This window comes from Stylophora pistillata, chromosome 12 (assembly GCF_964205215.1).
Source record: "Stylophora pistillata chromosome 12, jaStyPist1.2, whole genome shotgun sequence".
Taxonomy (NCBI): Eukaryota; Metazoa; Cnidaria; class Anthozoa; order Scleractinia; family Pocilloporidae; genus Stylophora; species Stylophora pistillata.
The window spans coordinates 4,592,389-4,609,642 of NC_142530.1; the positions used below are offsets into that span (position 1 = coordinate 4,592,389).

At 39.0% G+C, this 17,254-nt stretch overlaps 1 protein-coding gene across 2 annotated transcripts in view; it reads left to right on the forward strand.

Moving 5' to 3' along the window:
• The first annotated feature begins 5,540 nt into the window (after positions 1–5,540).
• The window catches only part of LOC111325968 (unconventional myosin-X), a 39,138-nt gene continuing 27,424 nt past the window's right edge, over positions 5,541–17,254 (forward strand). Inside the window, exons 1-13 of one of the 2 annotated variants that reach the window (XM_088740872.1) lie at positions 5,541–5,685; positions 5,814–5,912; positions 8,575–8,733; positions 9,678–9,865; positions 10,780–10,905; positions 11,585–11,709; positions 12,535–12,548; positions 12,817–12,901; positions 14,099–14,202; positions 14,741–14,870; positions 15,725–15,843; positions 16,407–16,553; positions 16,931–17,031. In XM_088740872.1, the coding sequence (XP_088596998.1) occupies positions 5,665–5,685; positions 5,814–5,912; positions 8,575–8,733; positions 9,678–9,865; positions 10,780–10,905; positions 11,585–11,709; positions 12,535–12,548; positions 12,817–12,901; positions 14,099–14,202; positions 14,741–14,870; positions 15,725–15,843; positions 16,407–16,553; positions 16,931–17,031 (1,418 nt within the window). In that variant the 5' untranslated portion in view covers positions 5,541–5,664. Of the gene's footprint in view, positions 5,686–5,813; positions 5,913–8,574; positions 8,734–9,174; positions 9,324–9,677; positions 9,866–10,779; positions 10,906–11,584; positions 11,710–12,534; positions 12,549–12,816; positions 12,902–14,098; positions 14,203–14,740; positions 14,871–15,724; positions 15,844–16,406; positions 16,554–16,930; positions 17,032–17,254 lie in introns of those variants that run through there. The other variant, XM_088740873.1, reaches the window with a different exon arrangement.

Below are 17,254 nucleotides of genomic sequence, written 5' to 3' on the forward strand. Positions count from 1 at the left end.
ATAAGTCGTTACTCCTGGACCATTTTGATGAATTGTTTGTAAACCCCCACCTACCGTGACTCCGGTATATTTTAAAAATGTTCCATTTCCCTGCATAGCTAAATGGTCGGGTAGGTACATATCACAAAGATTTGATAGCTTGTAACAGCATTAGAGGAAATATGGAAGACCAAACTGTGCATTAAATGTAACCTGAGTTTTTGCAGAGTTGGCCAATTTTAACAAATACCCAAACCTTTTCGAAAACTTATATGCTAAATTTTGTTATAGTAAACTAGCGAAAGTCCAAGTAGATGGTCTAATGAATATCTTTTTCTGGTAAATAAAATTTATGTTGTGTTTTATGTTAAAATGTGGTCAAAACTCTATCTTCCAGGAAATTCATTTATTTGCTAATGCGAGAGAATACCCGCATTTAAAACTTTTCAACCTCTGTAATGTGGCCGATAACGACATCAACTAACTTTGATAAACAAATAGAGAAGCCTTCGTTTATATGAAAGCAAGATTGATCATATATAATTACATGTACAGTGAAAACCCTGACCAAAACCTAACCAGAACCGTTCGATAACAGTACGTACATTTTCAAGACGATAAAATAGCCGGAAATTTATCAGACAAAACAAAATGGTTCCCGAATAACGTTTAAATTCAATTCCTTATTCACGGTTCACGCTTAACTGAAAAAAAAAAACTAGTTCACGTGCACATGAAAATATCTTATTATCTTTAATCACGATTCACAGATAAAAAAAATCAAATCACGATTCGCGAGAAAAAAATCGCTCAATCACGCTTCACGTAAAAAGAATAGGGACCCTCTTCTAGGACAACTATTCAATCACACGCCTATATCCCTACCAAGTACTCGTTTCGAACCAAAATAAAATTATTTTGCCGTTCTATAAGAATAGAATTTGGCTCTCTCTCTTCTTAATTTGATTTGGAAATGCAACGGTATGGGAAAATACGTATGATGCACGATCCTCGCAGCAGAGAACGCTATTTATGCAATAGCGAAAATCAGACGTGAAAAAAATCAGGCCTGTATGGGATTCGAACCACTGACCTCTGCGATACTAGTGCAGCGCTCTACCAATTGAGCTAACAAGCCAACTGGGAGCAGGCCTTTAAGTTGATTCGTAATAAACCCGTGATGATAAATCAGATACAATGAATATATGAAGTTCATATATTTTGAACTGCGGTTATAGATACGTATCTATAACCGGAAAAGTAGTTTTTTTCTCAGTTCTGATAGGTCTTTCATGGGAACAATTTAAAGAGTATTCGAACATGGTTTATTACGCAGACATTTATCTGCGTGGATAATTCATAAAATCTTTCCGCAGATTCTCGCTATTTGCGGTCAGTGGCTCCTAAAAAGCTTAAAAGAAATTATCACCGACAAGAAGAAAACGGTTCTCTCATGTCTCGTTAATTACTTCAATTACAAGCATAATACGGCCATCTAAATATCCTGGGCCCTTCTATCTGACTTAGGAGACATTCGTCTTTGGCAATATTCAAAGAGTGCAAGCAACGAGCTCACACTGCAAAACAAACATATCAAATTCGTAATTCCGGCCCAGTGTGAAGCATTACTTCATTCACCCCACACAACAGCAACAACAAAATACACCTAGCCATATCATTGAAAAAAAAACAAAAAAACAAAACAGACAACTTCTTACCCTGCGAGCAGAGCCCTTTTAACTCGTCCTCGAATCAAAAAGGGAAAAAGGCTCTGCAGACATCCTGTTGTTGCTCGTTTGAACATGCGCAGCGGTTGCCTAGAAATTGATCCTTTTCCAGGCCCCCTTGAACTATTGTGGGCGCAGATTTGGTCATCTGTGTACATGAAAAACAAAGGCGTGCGCACCAAAACCGGTTTGACTGGAGGCAAAACCGGCTTGAATAGCCCGGAGCCCATTTCAAAGCCCTACAACAGGATGTCGGCAGAGCCTCTACATATATACATGTACATACATACATACGTTAGTTGACAACTCCCCATAGGGGCTTTTCAGGGCCAATTCCCACCCATCCCACCCCAGGGGAGGACATCCACGACCCAATAATCTCGTGCGTGGGAAATTAACGTCTCCTACCCCTAACCCTGAAGGAGACGGGGTCTTTTCGGGGTTTATTCGTCCTTATCCGAGAAGACTAGAATATCTATCCATTTCTTGATTATAGAAAGGTAGCAAATTCTCCTCACTTATTTTAAGACCATGAGTATTGGTCCGGCCGGGGCTCGAACCCTCGACCTCCCGCACAACACAATCCGGCGCTCTAACCAACTGAACTAACCGGGAGGCGGTTAAATACACTTAAAATGCACTTAAAATACACTTAAATGCCTTTTCCCTTGGAGGGTTAAAAAGAAGAAAAGAAGAAGAAAAGAAGAAAAGGCTCTGCTCGCAGGGTAAACACTTCTAAAAATGTAGTCTGAAACGAGATTTTCATGCAAATGAGAAAGACTTGCGGGCGAGGAGACATATCACTCGTTGTGGATGCAGTCAGAAAATGAATAAATAAGATTTCACTGGGAATGAATGCTGAATGCTTTCTTAATGAATCAGCATGGTGCTTTGAAAGCTTTGTTTGGACACCGATTCATTTTGAAATTATGAAAGCAAGCTATCCCAATTATGCCACCTTTCATTTGAAATATTCAGGCTCGATCTAGTGGTAGCTGAGAAAAGGGCCAAACTTAACAACAATGACGTGGTTGAAATAAGAAGTGTTAGCTGAGATCGATCAGAGAAGTCGAGAAGTGGAGTTTTGACAAATTCTTAATTGACTTAGTTTGATTCTTAACAAATGGTCGATTTTCCGGTTGAGCAGGATCACTTTAAATTGCCAAAAGGCATGACAGCCTTTGTCTGGAGCTTTTCAAACCTACGTTCACTCCAGCCAAGGACTGAGTTTCACAAAACGAAAAGTTGAACCATAGTTTGTAGAGGGGGACAGCTGTCCCCTCTACTAACTATGACTGAAGTAAGCTATCAGACAATAATGGCTTTTTAAATTTGATGCATACGTTTCAGTCTCAACTTGAGTCGGTCTAATATCACAGTTTTGTTTCAGAGTTTGGCGTAAATAGAGCGTGAAATATGCGTTATTATTGACCAAGCGTGAGGTCAAGATGGCTGGATTTTGGCCGAGCATTTTTTGCGTTATTAAGGCCCATTTCGGACGCCATACTTCAGCCGGGCCGAATCGAATTCAACGATTTAAGTTCATGTGAAGTATGGCGTCTGAACTGGGCCTAAGAATCAGTAATGACTTGTTCATTTCGAGAGCCGGGAAAGAAAACCAACTGTGTTTGTAGCACAGTGTACCTAAGAGGCTTGTTCAAGTCTTTCCTTCGTTTTGACTGTCTTCTGCCGCGTTTTGCGACATCGTCGCGGACATTGTCTAAAAGTTACGAACTTTGAAAGTCCGGTTGACGAGTGTTTTGTCTTGCGCGGGATCAGTTAAAATGGGTCGTCCCGAGCGGGCAAGATGGGTCCACCTTGCTCACTCGGGAAGCCAATCAGAACTCAGGATTCGCTTCATCTTGTCACGGTCTCTGCCAGCTCTATAATAAGGAAGAATATTGGATGTTTGTTGTTTGCCAAAGTATGGTGCTTCGAGTTTTTTCATCTGTGAGAGAATCATTTCCAAATTCCCTTAAAAATTATATTTTGCTGATCTGAGCTTTCCAAAAACAACGCAGCGAATTGCTACTTATACGCGTATTTTTTCATCCGTCGCGTTTCAGGTTTTTCTAGTGTACTGCTAAACGTTGCTTAAGAAATTCTCCGTCGTGTTTTGTAGCAAGGTGCGAGTGTTTGAAACATATCCCACCTCAACAGCGATTTATTTCACTTCTTCACTGACACGTACAGTGAGTTTTATCTTTTAAGCATACAGGATATAGTTTCTTGTTTTGTTTCGAGGTCACTTTCTGCTAAAAAAGATTTGAGCTTTTGGGTACTGGTCTTGTGCATGTATTTTTAGGGTTATTATGAATTTGGCTGTTCTGCCAGGAAAGCTCTTGTGTTTCTTTTCTGTCGATTTACCGAGGCGCACGTTAGCTGTTATTCTCATTTATTGCTTTAGACAGATATACCTTTCGTCGCGAGGGGAAGCCCTTAAATTTATTGAAGCTCACAGGAAAATTTCCTACATATTAAGTGTTGATCACTTTATATCATACATAACAGTAAGTGACCAAACCGCGCAATGATTGTGAATTTTTACGAGCTCTGCTTCTTGTTTAAATGGGGAGCAAATAATGATAGAGTTGAGATACATCCTGTAGGTAAAGAAATTCGTAAAAATGTGCAGATCTTTTTTTTAGCACGGCTGAGAAAAACTCATAAAAGGCAAACGTCTATAGCTTTCAGATCAGTGTGACTTTTCTCTTCTACTTATCATGTTTCCGTTTGATTTTGTCTATCACCGTATGTTTGTCCGAATTCGAGTTTGGCGTAATTCAGGGAGCGATTGGTAGAAGTTTGTTGAATGGCTCGGTGTGGTAAGAGAATCACTTTGAAATTACTTCGCAGAAGGATTTTCCACGAATGGCGGCGAACTTTCTTTAAGTACTTCCAAAAGCTCATGGCAGCTGAGAAACATTCAAGCCGAACACCGGGAGTTATTACTTAAAAGATGAATTTGTGAACTAAAAACAGCAGCAAAATTGTACAACATCTTGAAGCGTTTCAATAGAAGCACAGGGAGCAGAGTGTTTTTTTTTTTATTTTTAATTTTATTGTTATAAACCGTACAATTGCAGCACGGCTTTATCTTATCGATTGACTCTGATGCAAACGCCTCACATTTCTCTTCAGATCCTATCTGGTATGGGAGGTCAAAATAGCAAGAAGTCATAAAAAGTATGACGCAAAAACTTTCGCCCCATCCGTGTTACCCACACAACTTCGCCTTAAAAGTATCCATTATCCAATATAATCAGAAATTTCTGTATGCTGTCTCCTCCCTCCCTCTTTCCCTCTCTCCTCCCACCCCCCGCCCCCCCCCCCCCTCCACGAAAAAACCTATTAAAAAACACCCATTGAAGCTCATCTTTTCTAATCGAAGTTGGTCTTAAGTGTATTTCTCTTTTTTATCATCCCATTTCCAAACCATTGAAGTTTCATTTCTCGTGATGCGTCGTAAGTGGAATAGGGGAGTAAAACCGGAAAAATAATTGAATTCCCAACCTTGACCGCTCTTCTGGTCCAAATTCTTCATAGCAGATACCACTGAAGCGATCAACCAACTTCCGGTTGCAGTAACACTAAATCGAATCAGGAACGCATCCAATAGGCTGAAGTTTACCAAAACAAGAAAAAAACATAGAGATACTGAGGGTATCATCCCCGATTTTAGCTAACATCCCTCCTATATAGTAACAGATCCGACTTTTTCGCGGCGATAGATGTCGTTCCATTGAACGTACGCAAACTGGTCAACTAGCTCCTCCCATCCGTTGACCTTCCGTTCCGTAATAAGATCCCGCGCCCGCGATATGGACTAGAAAGTCGAGCGGAACTGCAGAATCGGTGCTCTTTCGGAAGTGGTTTCTATTTTTTCTCGAACGCTCAAATTTTTCGCCAACCTTACGATGTCCTGACGAAACTTTGCCCGTGATTGGGAAGTTTAGCCATGGAATCATTTTACGAAGTGGTGAGATTTTGTTGTTATCAATTAGGAACAATTCGCGTTTAGTGTTTTCGATAGAGTGTGATGGAATGAGATCTGATGTGCCTCATACGCCGGGATCTGCTCTTTCAAAGGTTCGGTTTATATTTTAGGGATCTCGTGTGTGGCTTCTCGAGGGGAAAGATTGGGTCCCTGCTACAGTAACAGAATCAAAAGGGGGACAAGTTACTTTCCGTACTGAATACGAGAAGGTGAGTTTTTTGTTAACGAAAGATTGTATTCATTGTGTACGACTCGACACGTTCTAATGATTGCAATTATGTGAACTAACCCTCCCACTTCAAGCGATTTTGTCGTGATATAAGTTTACAGGTATGACTGTTTGCGCTATAATTGACCTCTCACGATGGAAGAGATATCTAACATTAAAAGGCGAGATCGTAGATTAACTTGCGGTTAATTGGACATATCGTTTAGTTTGTTTACTTCACGCTGTTTTATAGATAGCGATCCATGCAATAATTACTTTGAATGCATGTTGTAGTTGCGAATTTGAGATTTAGTTCGGACGTGAGTTTGAATGCATATCCGGTTGCCCATTTACGTAATTCCCATAAAATCTAATACTACGACGTTCGAAAATCTTCCAGTTTCAGTTATTAATCCGTTGTATTTTTCGCTGCGCGAAATATTTCGTTATCAAGTGGAACAAAAGACTATAAGCTTAATTGGGACATGATTTGTTTTTTCAGTTTAAGCTTGGTGACAATTCCAATGAGAATTGATTTTTATTGTGGATAATAATTTTTTATTGAACACCTTGTGAAGTACCAACTGAACATAATTGTCATACATGAAGATCGACAATGATATATACACCCATATGTCTAAAGGTGCGCTAAAGATTTCTAGAAAACCGATTAAAATTAAGAGTAACGACACTGGATTCTGATCGTTTATTCTTGGACAAGGGAATTATATTTCTTCTCTAAATATTTATGCGATACTAATTTTGCTTTCATTTTTCAATCATGGTGCTTTATGCTATCCAAAGAGAAGTTTTAAATTTATTTTCTAAAAAAAGCTTTGTTTTGAATTTAAAATTTTGATAATTTTTTTTCTTTTTCTGAAGACTGAATAAGTGACTGTTGTTTTAGAAACTCTTCTTCAACTCATGAACCTCCTCAGGGGGACTGGCATCTAGTTTCTGCTCACAGTATCACCCCGGAGCCCGTTTCTTGCAAGTCCCAGTAACTTAAAGGGCTGGGAGTATTATTCAGCCAATGCCCCTCTATCAATCAATGTGTCAGTGTCAATTAGTGACTGATATAATGACTTAGGCTTCTGTATCAACAATGTGGCTTGTCAAAGTTATCCTCTTATAATCAAGAGTGTCACGTTTCTTGTAGCTCAAAAGTCTTTTTTTGTTTCATTTTCTAACCTGTCTAAGTTCTAAATTTTCTTGACCTTTGGACATTGTGATTAGACAAATTTTGAGAGGACGCAATATTGTGCATGAAAATTCAAAAGAAAATTAACTTTTAAGGGCATATAGATATATCTTATTAACCAAGCGCAAGGGCCGTACTGGGAGAATATCGGCCAGAGGTCTTGACAGTACGGACCAAGCGCAGTGAGGTCCGTACAAAAAAAACCGAGGGCCGATATTCTTCCAGTATGGTCCTTAGCAAGCTTGGTTAATAAGAGATTTATTTTACGACACAAGTGCGGTATCATTTGGGACCATTCGGGACAGTGCCCGGTCCAATACTTAGACAATATTGACCGGCAATAGAGCATTTTGATTGATTGATTTTAGTTATTGGCCCTCTGACTGCCTGAGTCGTGTAATAATATATGCTATTGACTTCACATTATTTCAAACAAGTTGTAGCCTACAAAATGAAAGGGACACCATCAATGAAATGTATGCGCCAGTCTCGGATAATTGAATAATTCACCAAATTTTTTAAGATCAAAGTGCAAAATCAGATGGTGTCAAATAATGGTAGTTCTAGCCACAGTGAAAAATGCTGGAAAACTGGGCAATAAAGGTTATATAATGATCATTCAACAACAAACATATGAAACATATGTGTGAACTGCGGTTATGAGACGTATATGAGAACGATCCTTCGCAGTAAAGCACTATTTGAGCAATAGTGAAAATCAGACCTGAAAAAAATTTCAGGCCTGTACGGGATTATGAGGATCGTTCTCATATACGTCTCATAACCGCAGTTCACACATATGTTTCATATGTTTGTTGTTGTTTGATTTATCATCTACGGGTTTATATCGAATTAATTTGATGGCCTGCTCCCAGTTGGCTTGTTAGCTCAATTGGTAGAGCGCTGCACTAGTATCGCAGAGGTCAGTGGTTCGAATCCCGCACAGGCCTGAAATTTTTTTCAGGTCTGATTTTCACTAAATTGCTCAAATAGTGCTTTACTGCGAAGGATCGTTCTCATATACGTCTCATAACCGCAGTTCACACATATGTTTCATATGTTTGTTGTTGTTTGATTTATCATCTACGGGTTTATATCGAATTAATTTGATGGCCTGCTCCCAGTTGGCTTGTTAGCTCAATTGGTAGAGCGCTGCACTAGTATCGCAGAGGTCAGTGGTTCGAATCCCGTACAGGCCTGAAATTTTTTTCAGGTCTGATTTTCACTATTGCTCAAATAGTGCTTTACTGCGAAGGATCGTTCTCATATACATAATGATCATTATTCCATTTTTTTTCACCTGTTATCTCTTGATACCCTTGATTGACTCCTTTAGGTCATACTTTTACTAACCCTAAGCAATGAGTAAATTAATAAATAAGAAACAAATGAATGAATAAGTATTACACAATCTTAAGATTGAAGAGTTATTTTTTTATGTTCCATTTTGCATGTGGGGCAGACATATAATATTGCCAAAGAGTCACTTAACAGACAGAATGTTACAGCTATGCATCAGACCAGTGTGGAAGGAGTGGATGATATGGCCAACCTAGGTGACCTCCATGATGCTGCTATACTACACAATCTCCATCTCAGATACACAAGTGACAAGATATATGTAAGGCTTTATTTTAGTAGTTGTCCTTTTCCCTAAAGTCTACAAACTCTCATCCAGTATGTCATATTGCAACAATTCAGGTTACCATTGTGATGAAAGAGAGAAAAAATTTTAGCGACTGAATTGATCTGAGAAAGTGGCCAACTTTAAAACTTGAGTTAAGCAGTCGTGTAGATAGTTGTCCTGTTTACCAACCCTTTACACCTTCAGAGTGACTAGCATTTAATTTCTCCTTGCAACAATACCCCTGAATTACACATTAAGGTCACGAGAATAAAGGAAATGATCACCAACTAAAGAAGCTCTTGTTAAACAAACTCTCTTTGTCAGCACCATAGGAAATGTATAGAGAACAGTGTAAAGAATATATGTAATGATGTAAGGGTGTAAATTAATTGTTAAAAGTGTTTATGATCCCAGGGAAAAATGTGACATAAGTATTTTCTATGACTCTTGATTGTCTGAGTATTGAGCATTGGGCAGGGATGGATGTATCACCTGAACCCCATACGAAGAATTGGCTGCCTCTTTGCACATAATGTATCTCAAAGAAAAGTGGCCTGAGTAGTGTTGTACAATACTACTCAAAAGTAAGTTGACTGTCCCTTGATCCTTGATCCTTGATCCTTGATCCTTGATCCTCGATTCTCAATCCTCAGTACTCTATTTTGAGGATTGAGGCTGGAGTTGAGTTTCAAGGCATTCAATGTACCATGGCATTAAACATCTTGCAGTATTCTTTTATTTATCTCTGGTAACCATCAAATGATCCAAGTTGTAATTATCTATCACTGTGAAAAATGAATGTTTTGATAACTCCATTTCTATTTCACACCTTCATCCTTCTTTTCTGTTGGCAGAGGGTTGACTGTACCCTTTTCTTCACCCAGCCATGTTTGAGTTGAGATATTAACGGTACAGTTTTCATGATGTTTTTCTTTCAGACCTACATTGGATCAATATTGTGTGCAGTGAATCCATATTATGTAATTGAAGGACTCTATGATAAATCAGTAATGGAAAGTTACAGAGAAAGGCACATTGGGGAGCTAGCACCTCACGTGTTTGCCATCGCAAATGAGTGTTACTACTCCATGTGGAAAAAGGGAGAAAGTCAATGCATACTCATAAGGTATGACTGATACAATTGTCACCATCATTATCATGTGGTGCTTCAGTATCCATACTTACTGTATGCATAAGGTAAAGCTATACTGTAGGCCTATTATTTTGTCTCTACTAATGTACAATGTACATTAACCTGTGGCACTGTCACCAAGGAATGCAGGTATCTAAGTATGTTCCTTTGGGCTTGCTTGTGCAGTTGCTGCCAGACACATGGAACTCAAATTATAATAAGAATGTACTCCCGAGATCTGATTGATAATTCTACCCTCTAGTTGCTACACAGCCCCTTGTAAAGTGGTCAGGAAAGTTTTGCCTGATAACTTTGAGTATTCTCCTTACCTGTTTACTGGATAATGTTTGGGTATCATACAAGCACATGCAGGGAGAGGCTAGATGTTTATCACTTGTGGGAGTTTTAAGGGTTGATCATTCAGTTGTTAATGGTCAGATGTTTTGTAATAATATGATAGACAGTTGATAAGGGAGTCGTCACTCCACAATGCACAACCACTGCATGAGATAGAACAAGACAGAGAGAGTTAGAGGAAGATTTCTCCTTGGCTGGTTTAAACTTGATGGTGATAGTGTATTAATAATTCAGTACCCTTTTTTTATTCCTATTTGATTCCTTTTATTGACTCCTACAGAAGTTTGTTGGGTACATTTCGTTTCAAGGAACTCATCAAACAACTGTATAATTTAGCCTGGGAACCAGGGTTGGTGGGCCAGTAAGAAAAATAAATTTTGTCTTTTCATTGGGATGTTCTCAGTTTCCTAGCTTTCATTTGTACAGTGATATCAAGTATAGATTCCTTATCAAGTGATTTAAAAACTTAAGGTAACTCTGACAAATACCTCAAATATTTCAGAGTCTGAAATATCATCCCATGTGTTTTTTGCTTTGTTCTTAATATATAGTGGTGAGTCTGGTGCAGGCAAAACAGAATCCACAAAGTTTATACTAAAGTATTTATCAGATGTCAGCCGAGGAACTGGAGAATTGGAAAATATCCCAAATGTAGATGATGCCATTCTGCAAAGCAGGTAAAGGTGAATTAAAAAAAAAAGGATCTTTCAGTAACTTGGCAATGTAGTTCCTTGTTACACTCAATAATGGTGGTAAAGTGGCTTAGTTGTAAATTTGTTTACAGTGCAAAGGAGTCTGTATTTAGCACTGAGTAGTGAATGGGTACATGTAATTTGCATGGAAGTGAGCAATGCATTCAAAATTCAGCGCAGTTTATTTAATTTATATACTGGTCATCAGAAATCACAGGTACCTTCATGGGAGTAAAATGACTTAAATAATAAAATTTGACCTGTGGTTAGAAACATTGTAGCTCAGTTTCTTGTTGAGCAGTCAGTAACTCTCAAAGCCTGATATTTTTTTTGGACTTTTTTCTGTAATTCCTCCTAATTCTTCATTGCAGTTTACTTGTGAAGATGATTTTTTATACTTCAGCCCTTTCACTCACAAGGTCTCATGGGTAATTCTCCTTGCTCTCTACCTTACAAATCTTAAGCTACACCATCAGTAGTGGTTTGGATAATTTGGTATTAGACCAATCACAGATCCCCCCATTGATATTTTTTTTACACTCATCACTTGTCTGCTTGATGTTATATGAAAATTGTGAGGACCAACTCTGTCCTGGTCACTCATGCCTGTCAGATTGTTTTTGTCTGTCTAGTAATTTCATCGTATGGTTTATTCTTTACACAGTCCTATCATGGAAGCCTTTGGAAATGCAAAGACCGTTTACAACAACAACTCAAGCAGGTTTGGAAAGTTCATTCAGCTGCAGTTCAATGCTAAGGGTCAAATGGATGGAGGAAAGATACAGGAATGTATCCTTGTGGTGTAAGGAGATCTAACAAATAAAATGATTAATACTCACAAGCTGTTTCAGAGATGCCATGAATTTCCATGAATACAAGTTAAGTGTAGGGCAGTTGATAAGGAAAAGTTGATAAGGAAGTTGATAACACTCGTCATGGCTAAGCACACTGGTTGTTGCAAGTGAAGATGATGAGTAATACAGCTGTATCTCCAATATAATGGCTGTTTCAAAATGTAGGGACAACCGTGTTCTGAGTACACATTTATGTGTATGTACTTGATCAAGAGCCCAACTGGGTGGAAAAGAAGTGGATCCAATTAAGGGTGCTGATTAAGTTGAAAAAGTGTTGTGTACACTTAGATGATGAAGGGAAGGGTGAGCAAGACGGAGATTGGTGCATAGTTTACTAAACCAGCAGCTTCATTAAAAAGGAGGTAGAAATGGGTTGAATAAGTCAGTTTACCCAATCAAGTAGTTAAAGAGAGCTTGGGATGGTGGTCAGTGGGGGATGGGGGTTGAGCAAAGTGATGGTGCAGGTGGCACAAGGAGAATGTTTAGGTTCAACAACAACAACAACAACAACAATTATTTGATGTCAGTATCGTAGGGGGTGGTTACCCAATCCCCCGAGCCTAATGGCTCATGTTAAAAACGCCTGACAAATAAATAAAGATGTGTATATAAATATATGTTCAAGTTAAATATGTAATAAGAAACGCATATTGAATTTGATACAAGTTTATTTTATCACTCAAAAATAACAAAAATTTAAGTATGAAATGAAGCATCTTTTTACTACATCCTTGACCCACAGCTATAATATAAATGACAGTTCTTTTGGAAAAGGTAAGTTTTTGTTGTTTTTTGATCTTCCTTCCACAGTTTTCATAATAATCTATTGTTAATCTTGTCTGAATAAACTCAATGTAATCATAGGGCATACTTACTCATTTTTGATGAATGAACTACAAAAAAATAAAGTATGACGGTCAAATTCTCCAGGGGCTGACTCTCCTGAGACCAGAGCAGTTGTGTGTGCTTTGCATTAAGTTATCATTTTATTTATTTTTAGACTGAAAACTTAAAAGATTATTATGTTCGTTGTCTCCTTTAGAATCGTGTTGTCAGACAAAATCCAGGTGAAAGAAATTACCACATATTTTATGCGCTTCTGGCTGGTGCATCTGATGAACAAAGAAGTGAGTACTTGCTAGTTACTTGTAAAAGCGATTTAATTATTTTGCTCTGACTTCTCAACGTTCTCATTACAGGCACAGGGAAGAATGATTGTTTGGGAATTCATTAACTGGCTAATATGGGAATAAATGTTGGTGTAGAATGAGACATGTTAAAAAGGGTGGGGTCACTGGGTTAATGTAGATCGTTGTGTGTTTTTGCATGGGACGCCTCTCATTGCAAATTAAAACCCCCACTAGGGGTTTTAGGGCTCGACACTAACAGTAGCCAACTGGCCGCAGACTAGAAGAAATTCAGTTTTGGCCAGTGGTTTTTTATTTCCACTAGCCAGTTTGGCTAGTAAACAAACTGAAATTGTCGTGACATCTAAGTTGTCATCAGCCACTTGCCTGGCTAGAAATTTTAAAAGTTAGTGTTGAGCCCTGGGTTTCAGTGGGTGCTAGCAGACTGCCAATAAAACCTTTAACGAACAAGTGCAATACATAAATCTTATTAGACATTTTGTTGTGTAGTATCGCTGAGTATTTTTACGAGTTCTGCCGTATTTTGACGAGCCCGTAGGGCGAGTCAAAATAAAAATAACGAGTAAAAGTACTCAGCGATACTACACAACAAAACGTCTAATAAGTTATTTATTATCCAACACGCCAAACTGTTATTTCAGTGCGGGCGAATTTCGCGGATATTTATTTACGGGGAATGCGTGACAGAAGTATGCGAAGCGGAACGGAATTGGCGCGTTGTTGTATCGCTGTTTCTATTTTCTTCATTAAATGAAGTAATTTTCTGGTCGTCCAGCTGTTTTTCTTCGTTCGATTCATCTAATGAACTTGGACCTATATTTGTCAGCCATTCTGACTCTTCGTCGTGGGAAACATGATTCAAATTGTCCGCCCCTTTTTTTTTTTTTTTTTCCGTACCTACAATCCAATTTACTTCCTGCTGCACGCATAGTGTTGTTGGTATCTGCATCAGCTCACTAGGCCTTTATTTTTTGCCTATGGTTACTCTTCCACCACGCTTTGTTTGCAGTTAAGTATTGTTATACTCTTGTTTGAGAGGACGGCACTCGTACTAGAATATTATTGTAGATCTGGCGTTTCCCTGGCGATCCTCTAGTTCTTTGAATGCAGATTTTAGATGTAACTGTAAGTTACTATCTGTTCCCTCGTCCGTATATCGTCATGATTATTTTTTAGGTACAATGCTTCTAAATTCCCCTGAGAAGTATTACTACCTAAAACAGAGTGGTTGCTATGGAGACCCATCGATTAATGACAAGGAAGATTTCAACAATGTCATGGTAAGGCAATGAAGAGTGCGATATAATGGATGAATTTGTCTATAATGTACATCTCCCTGATTACTTTGAGTGATGACATACAATGTCCAAAAATCGTTGTCGATATACAGTACCGCTAAAAGCAAATTGACCGTCTTGACACGAAATTCGACCCTCGATCCTCAATCCTCGAAACTATCGAGAATCGAGGATCGAGAGTGGAGGCTCGAGTATCGGGTATCGAGTATCGGGTATCGAGTATCGAGAATGGAGGATCGAAAATGAAGGATCGAAAATGAAGGATCGAAAATGAAGGATCGAAAATGAAGGATCGAAAATGAAGGATCGAGAATGAAGGATCGAAAATGAAGGATCGAGAATGATGAATCGAGGATCGAGGATCGCGGATCGAGGTTCGGGAGTTTAGGATCGAGGCGCTGGTAGAACTCCTAGAGGGTCTCGATCCGTAGTTTCGGGGAAACAATTAATTTTTTTTATATGCAAAATAATAGTGAAGTGCCACACTTTTTTTTAACATTTTCATTCCAAATTTCATCAGAATGCTATGAAAGTGATGTGCTTCACAGAAGAGGAGATCTCTGACGTCCTACAAGTCATTTCTGGAGTTCTGCAGATTGGGAATGTTCATTTCCTGGCTGCAGGTGGCGCACAAGTTTCCGAGAAAAGTGGTATGTATCGATAGTGGTTGTGTAACCGCCTCCCGGTTAGCTACCGCCTCCCGGTTAGCTCAATGGATAGAGCGCTGGACTGTTGTGCGGGAGGTCGAGGGTTCGAGCCCGGCTGGACCAACACTCAAGGTCTTAAAATAATTGAGAAGAATATGCTACCTTTCTATAACATCAAGAAATGGTTAGATATTCTAGTCTTCTCGGATAGGGACGAATAAATGGAGGTCCCGTCTCCTACAGGGTTAGGGGTAGGAGACGTGAATTTCCCACGCACGAGATTACTGTGTGATGGATGTCCTCCCCTGGGGTGGGATGGGTGGGTTAGGATTGATTGTAAAGCGCTGTTGATCTGTCATTGTAAATAGCGCTCTATAAGTGATAAATTGTTGTTGTTGTTGTTGTTGTTGTAATTCCTCACGCTGCTGACGTACTCTAAAACTTTTACTGAGAAAAAGAAGTCCAGTGGTACTTCGTGAGACAAACACATTATTGAATGCAGAGCTTCAGCGTTATGCGCGCTAGCGTAGCTCCATAAGTAAGTGACCATGTTAAGCTACCAGATCGAGAAAATTTGCTCGTGGCATCAACGTTGAACTGAATTTAAGAACAAAAGAAAAAGTTTACAACATGGAGAGTTTTACGGCCACCGGATGAGTTCATGAACGAACCTTGTCCGACGGGCTCAACTGACTTATATGACGTGCGCCTAGGGAGTTGCATTTATTGTGTTGAAAAGCGAATCGGTGGAAGGTCTGCAAATTTCGAGAGGAACAAGGCTTATTAAGTATTTTTTTGGCCGTTGGAGCAGCTTTTTACCCTCGACAACTTGAACGTTATGATGTTTTCTTAAACAGTCCTAGAAAATGTGGCAAACCTTCTTCGTGTGGACATCTACGAATTAACGGATGCTTTGACGCAGAAAACAATGATACTCCGAGGTGAAGAAATCCAGTCACCGCTCTCTGTTGAACAGGTGAGTCAACTGGGCGATGTGTACAAAATAGAGCATTGTTTTCTTAATTGTACAAAGTAAGCCAGGATCTCTGTCAGGCCAGGAAGACGATTAACTGACAAGTCTGCAAACTTGTGGGAGACGCGTTGATCTCAGTATCATTTATACGTATACATATCTATTCCTTTAGCAATGAAATCCGCTGCCACTGCATCTTTCTAGGCGACAGTTGGTGAACTGTCACGGAAACTTGAGGAATTTCTGGAATTAACCTTATGTAGTAGAGATTAGTATTGTATTCCATCCATGCAGTAATAGTAGCGGCAAAGTATAGAAAATACTATTGGTCGCTGAATGCCACAAAAATCAGGATTCGTTGCGGATGCGATAAGTCGTTACCATTGCAAGATCTACCCCTAATGTTTTGCGGATAAAAAGGAAAAAGCACAAGAGTTGGCCCATCCTTGTTGTAGGCAAGCCGTGCGTCTTGAGTGCATTTGCACGTGACGAATCAGAGAGACAGATAGAGGTTCAAATTTGTTAGCAGCCATTTTGAACTAACTTAACTGTGCTTTGATTCACAGGCGTTGGACTCTCGAGATTCAATGGCCATGAACCTCTACGCATGTACATTCAAATGGCTCATCAACAAGATAAATCAAAGGATCAAAGGGACTGACTTCTTCTCTTCCATCGGTGTTCTTGATATCTTTGGTTTTGAGAACTTCGATGTAGGTTTCCAAATTATTTATTAATCTAGTACCCCATTCACACCAAAGCCTAAACATGCTTTAAAGCTGTTTTGTTAAACATGGTTTAACACAGCAGCTCCATAGAAGCTGCTCAAATCAATATTTGGTTCACTTCAAATGTGGCACATTGAAAATACAATTTAGCAATTGCTTGAATCTTGTGGAAAATTTAGTTTTTCAGTTCTCTGCTTCTGATTTTTATTCAGTTAAACCTGGTTTAACTAAACAAGTTTTCTGGTGTGAATGGGGTATAAGACTATCAATTACTTTAATTGGTAGTTAAATTTTTTTCATTCTTGAGTAGTTTCTTGAGTATCTACCTCTCAGCCAGGAACATATTTTTGTCCAATCACCAGGTTAACAGGTTTGAGCAGTTTAATATTAACTACGCCAATGAAAAGCTTCAGCAGTACTTCAACAAGCACATCTTTTCTCTGGAACAGCATGAGTACAACAGGTATGAAATCTATATGTTGTTGGCGTTGTATTTTTTTGTTATTATTTAACACTCTTGTTCTTTCATCAAACACGAACGGTGGAATTCAAAACCCAGAGAGTGATGTCACATCGCTATTTAGTATGTGGTTTATGCATAACGGTTTCAATTGTGTCGACAAAGAACGGTCGCTATGTCGTTAGCGGGGGCTACTAATTAAATTACTGGCTTCTAGTTCGTGATT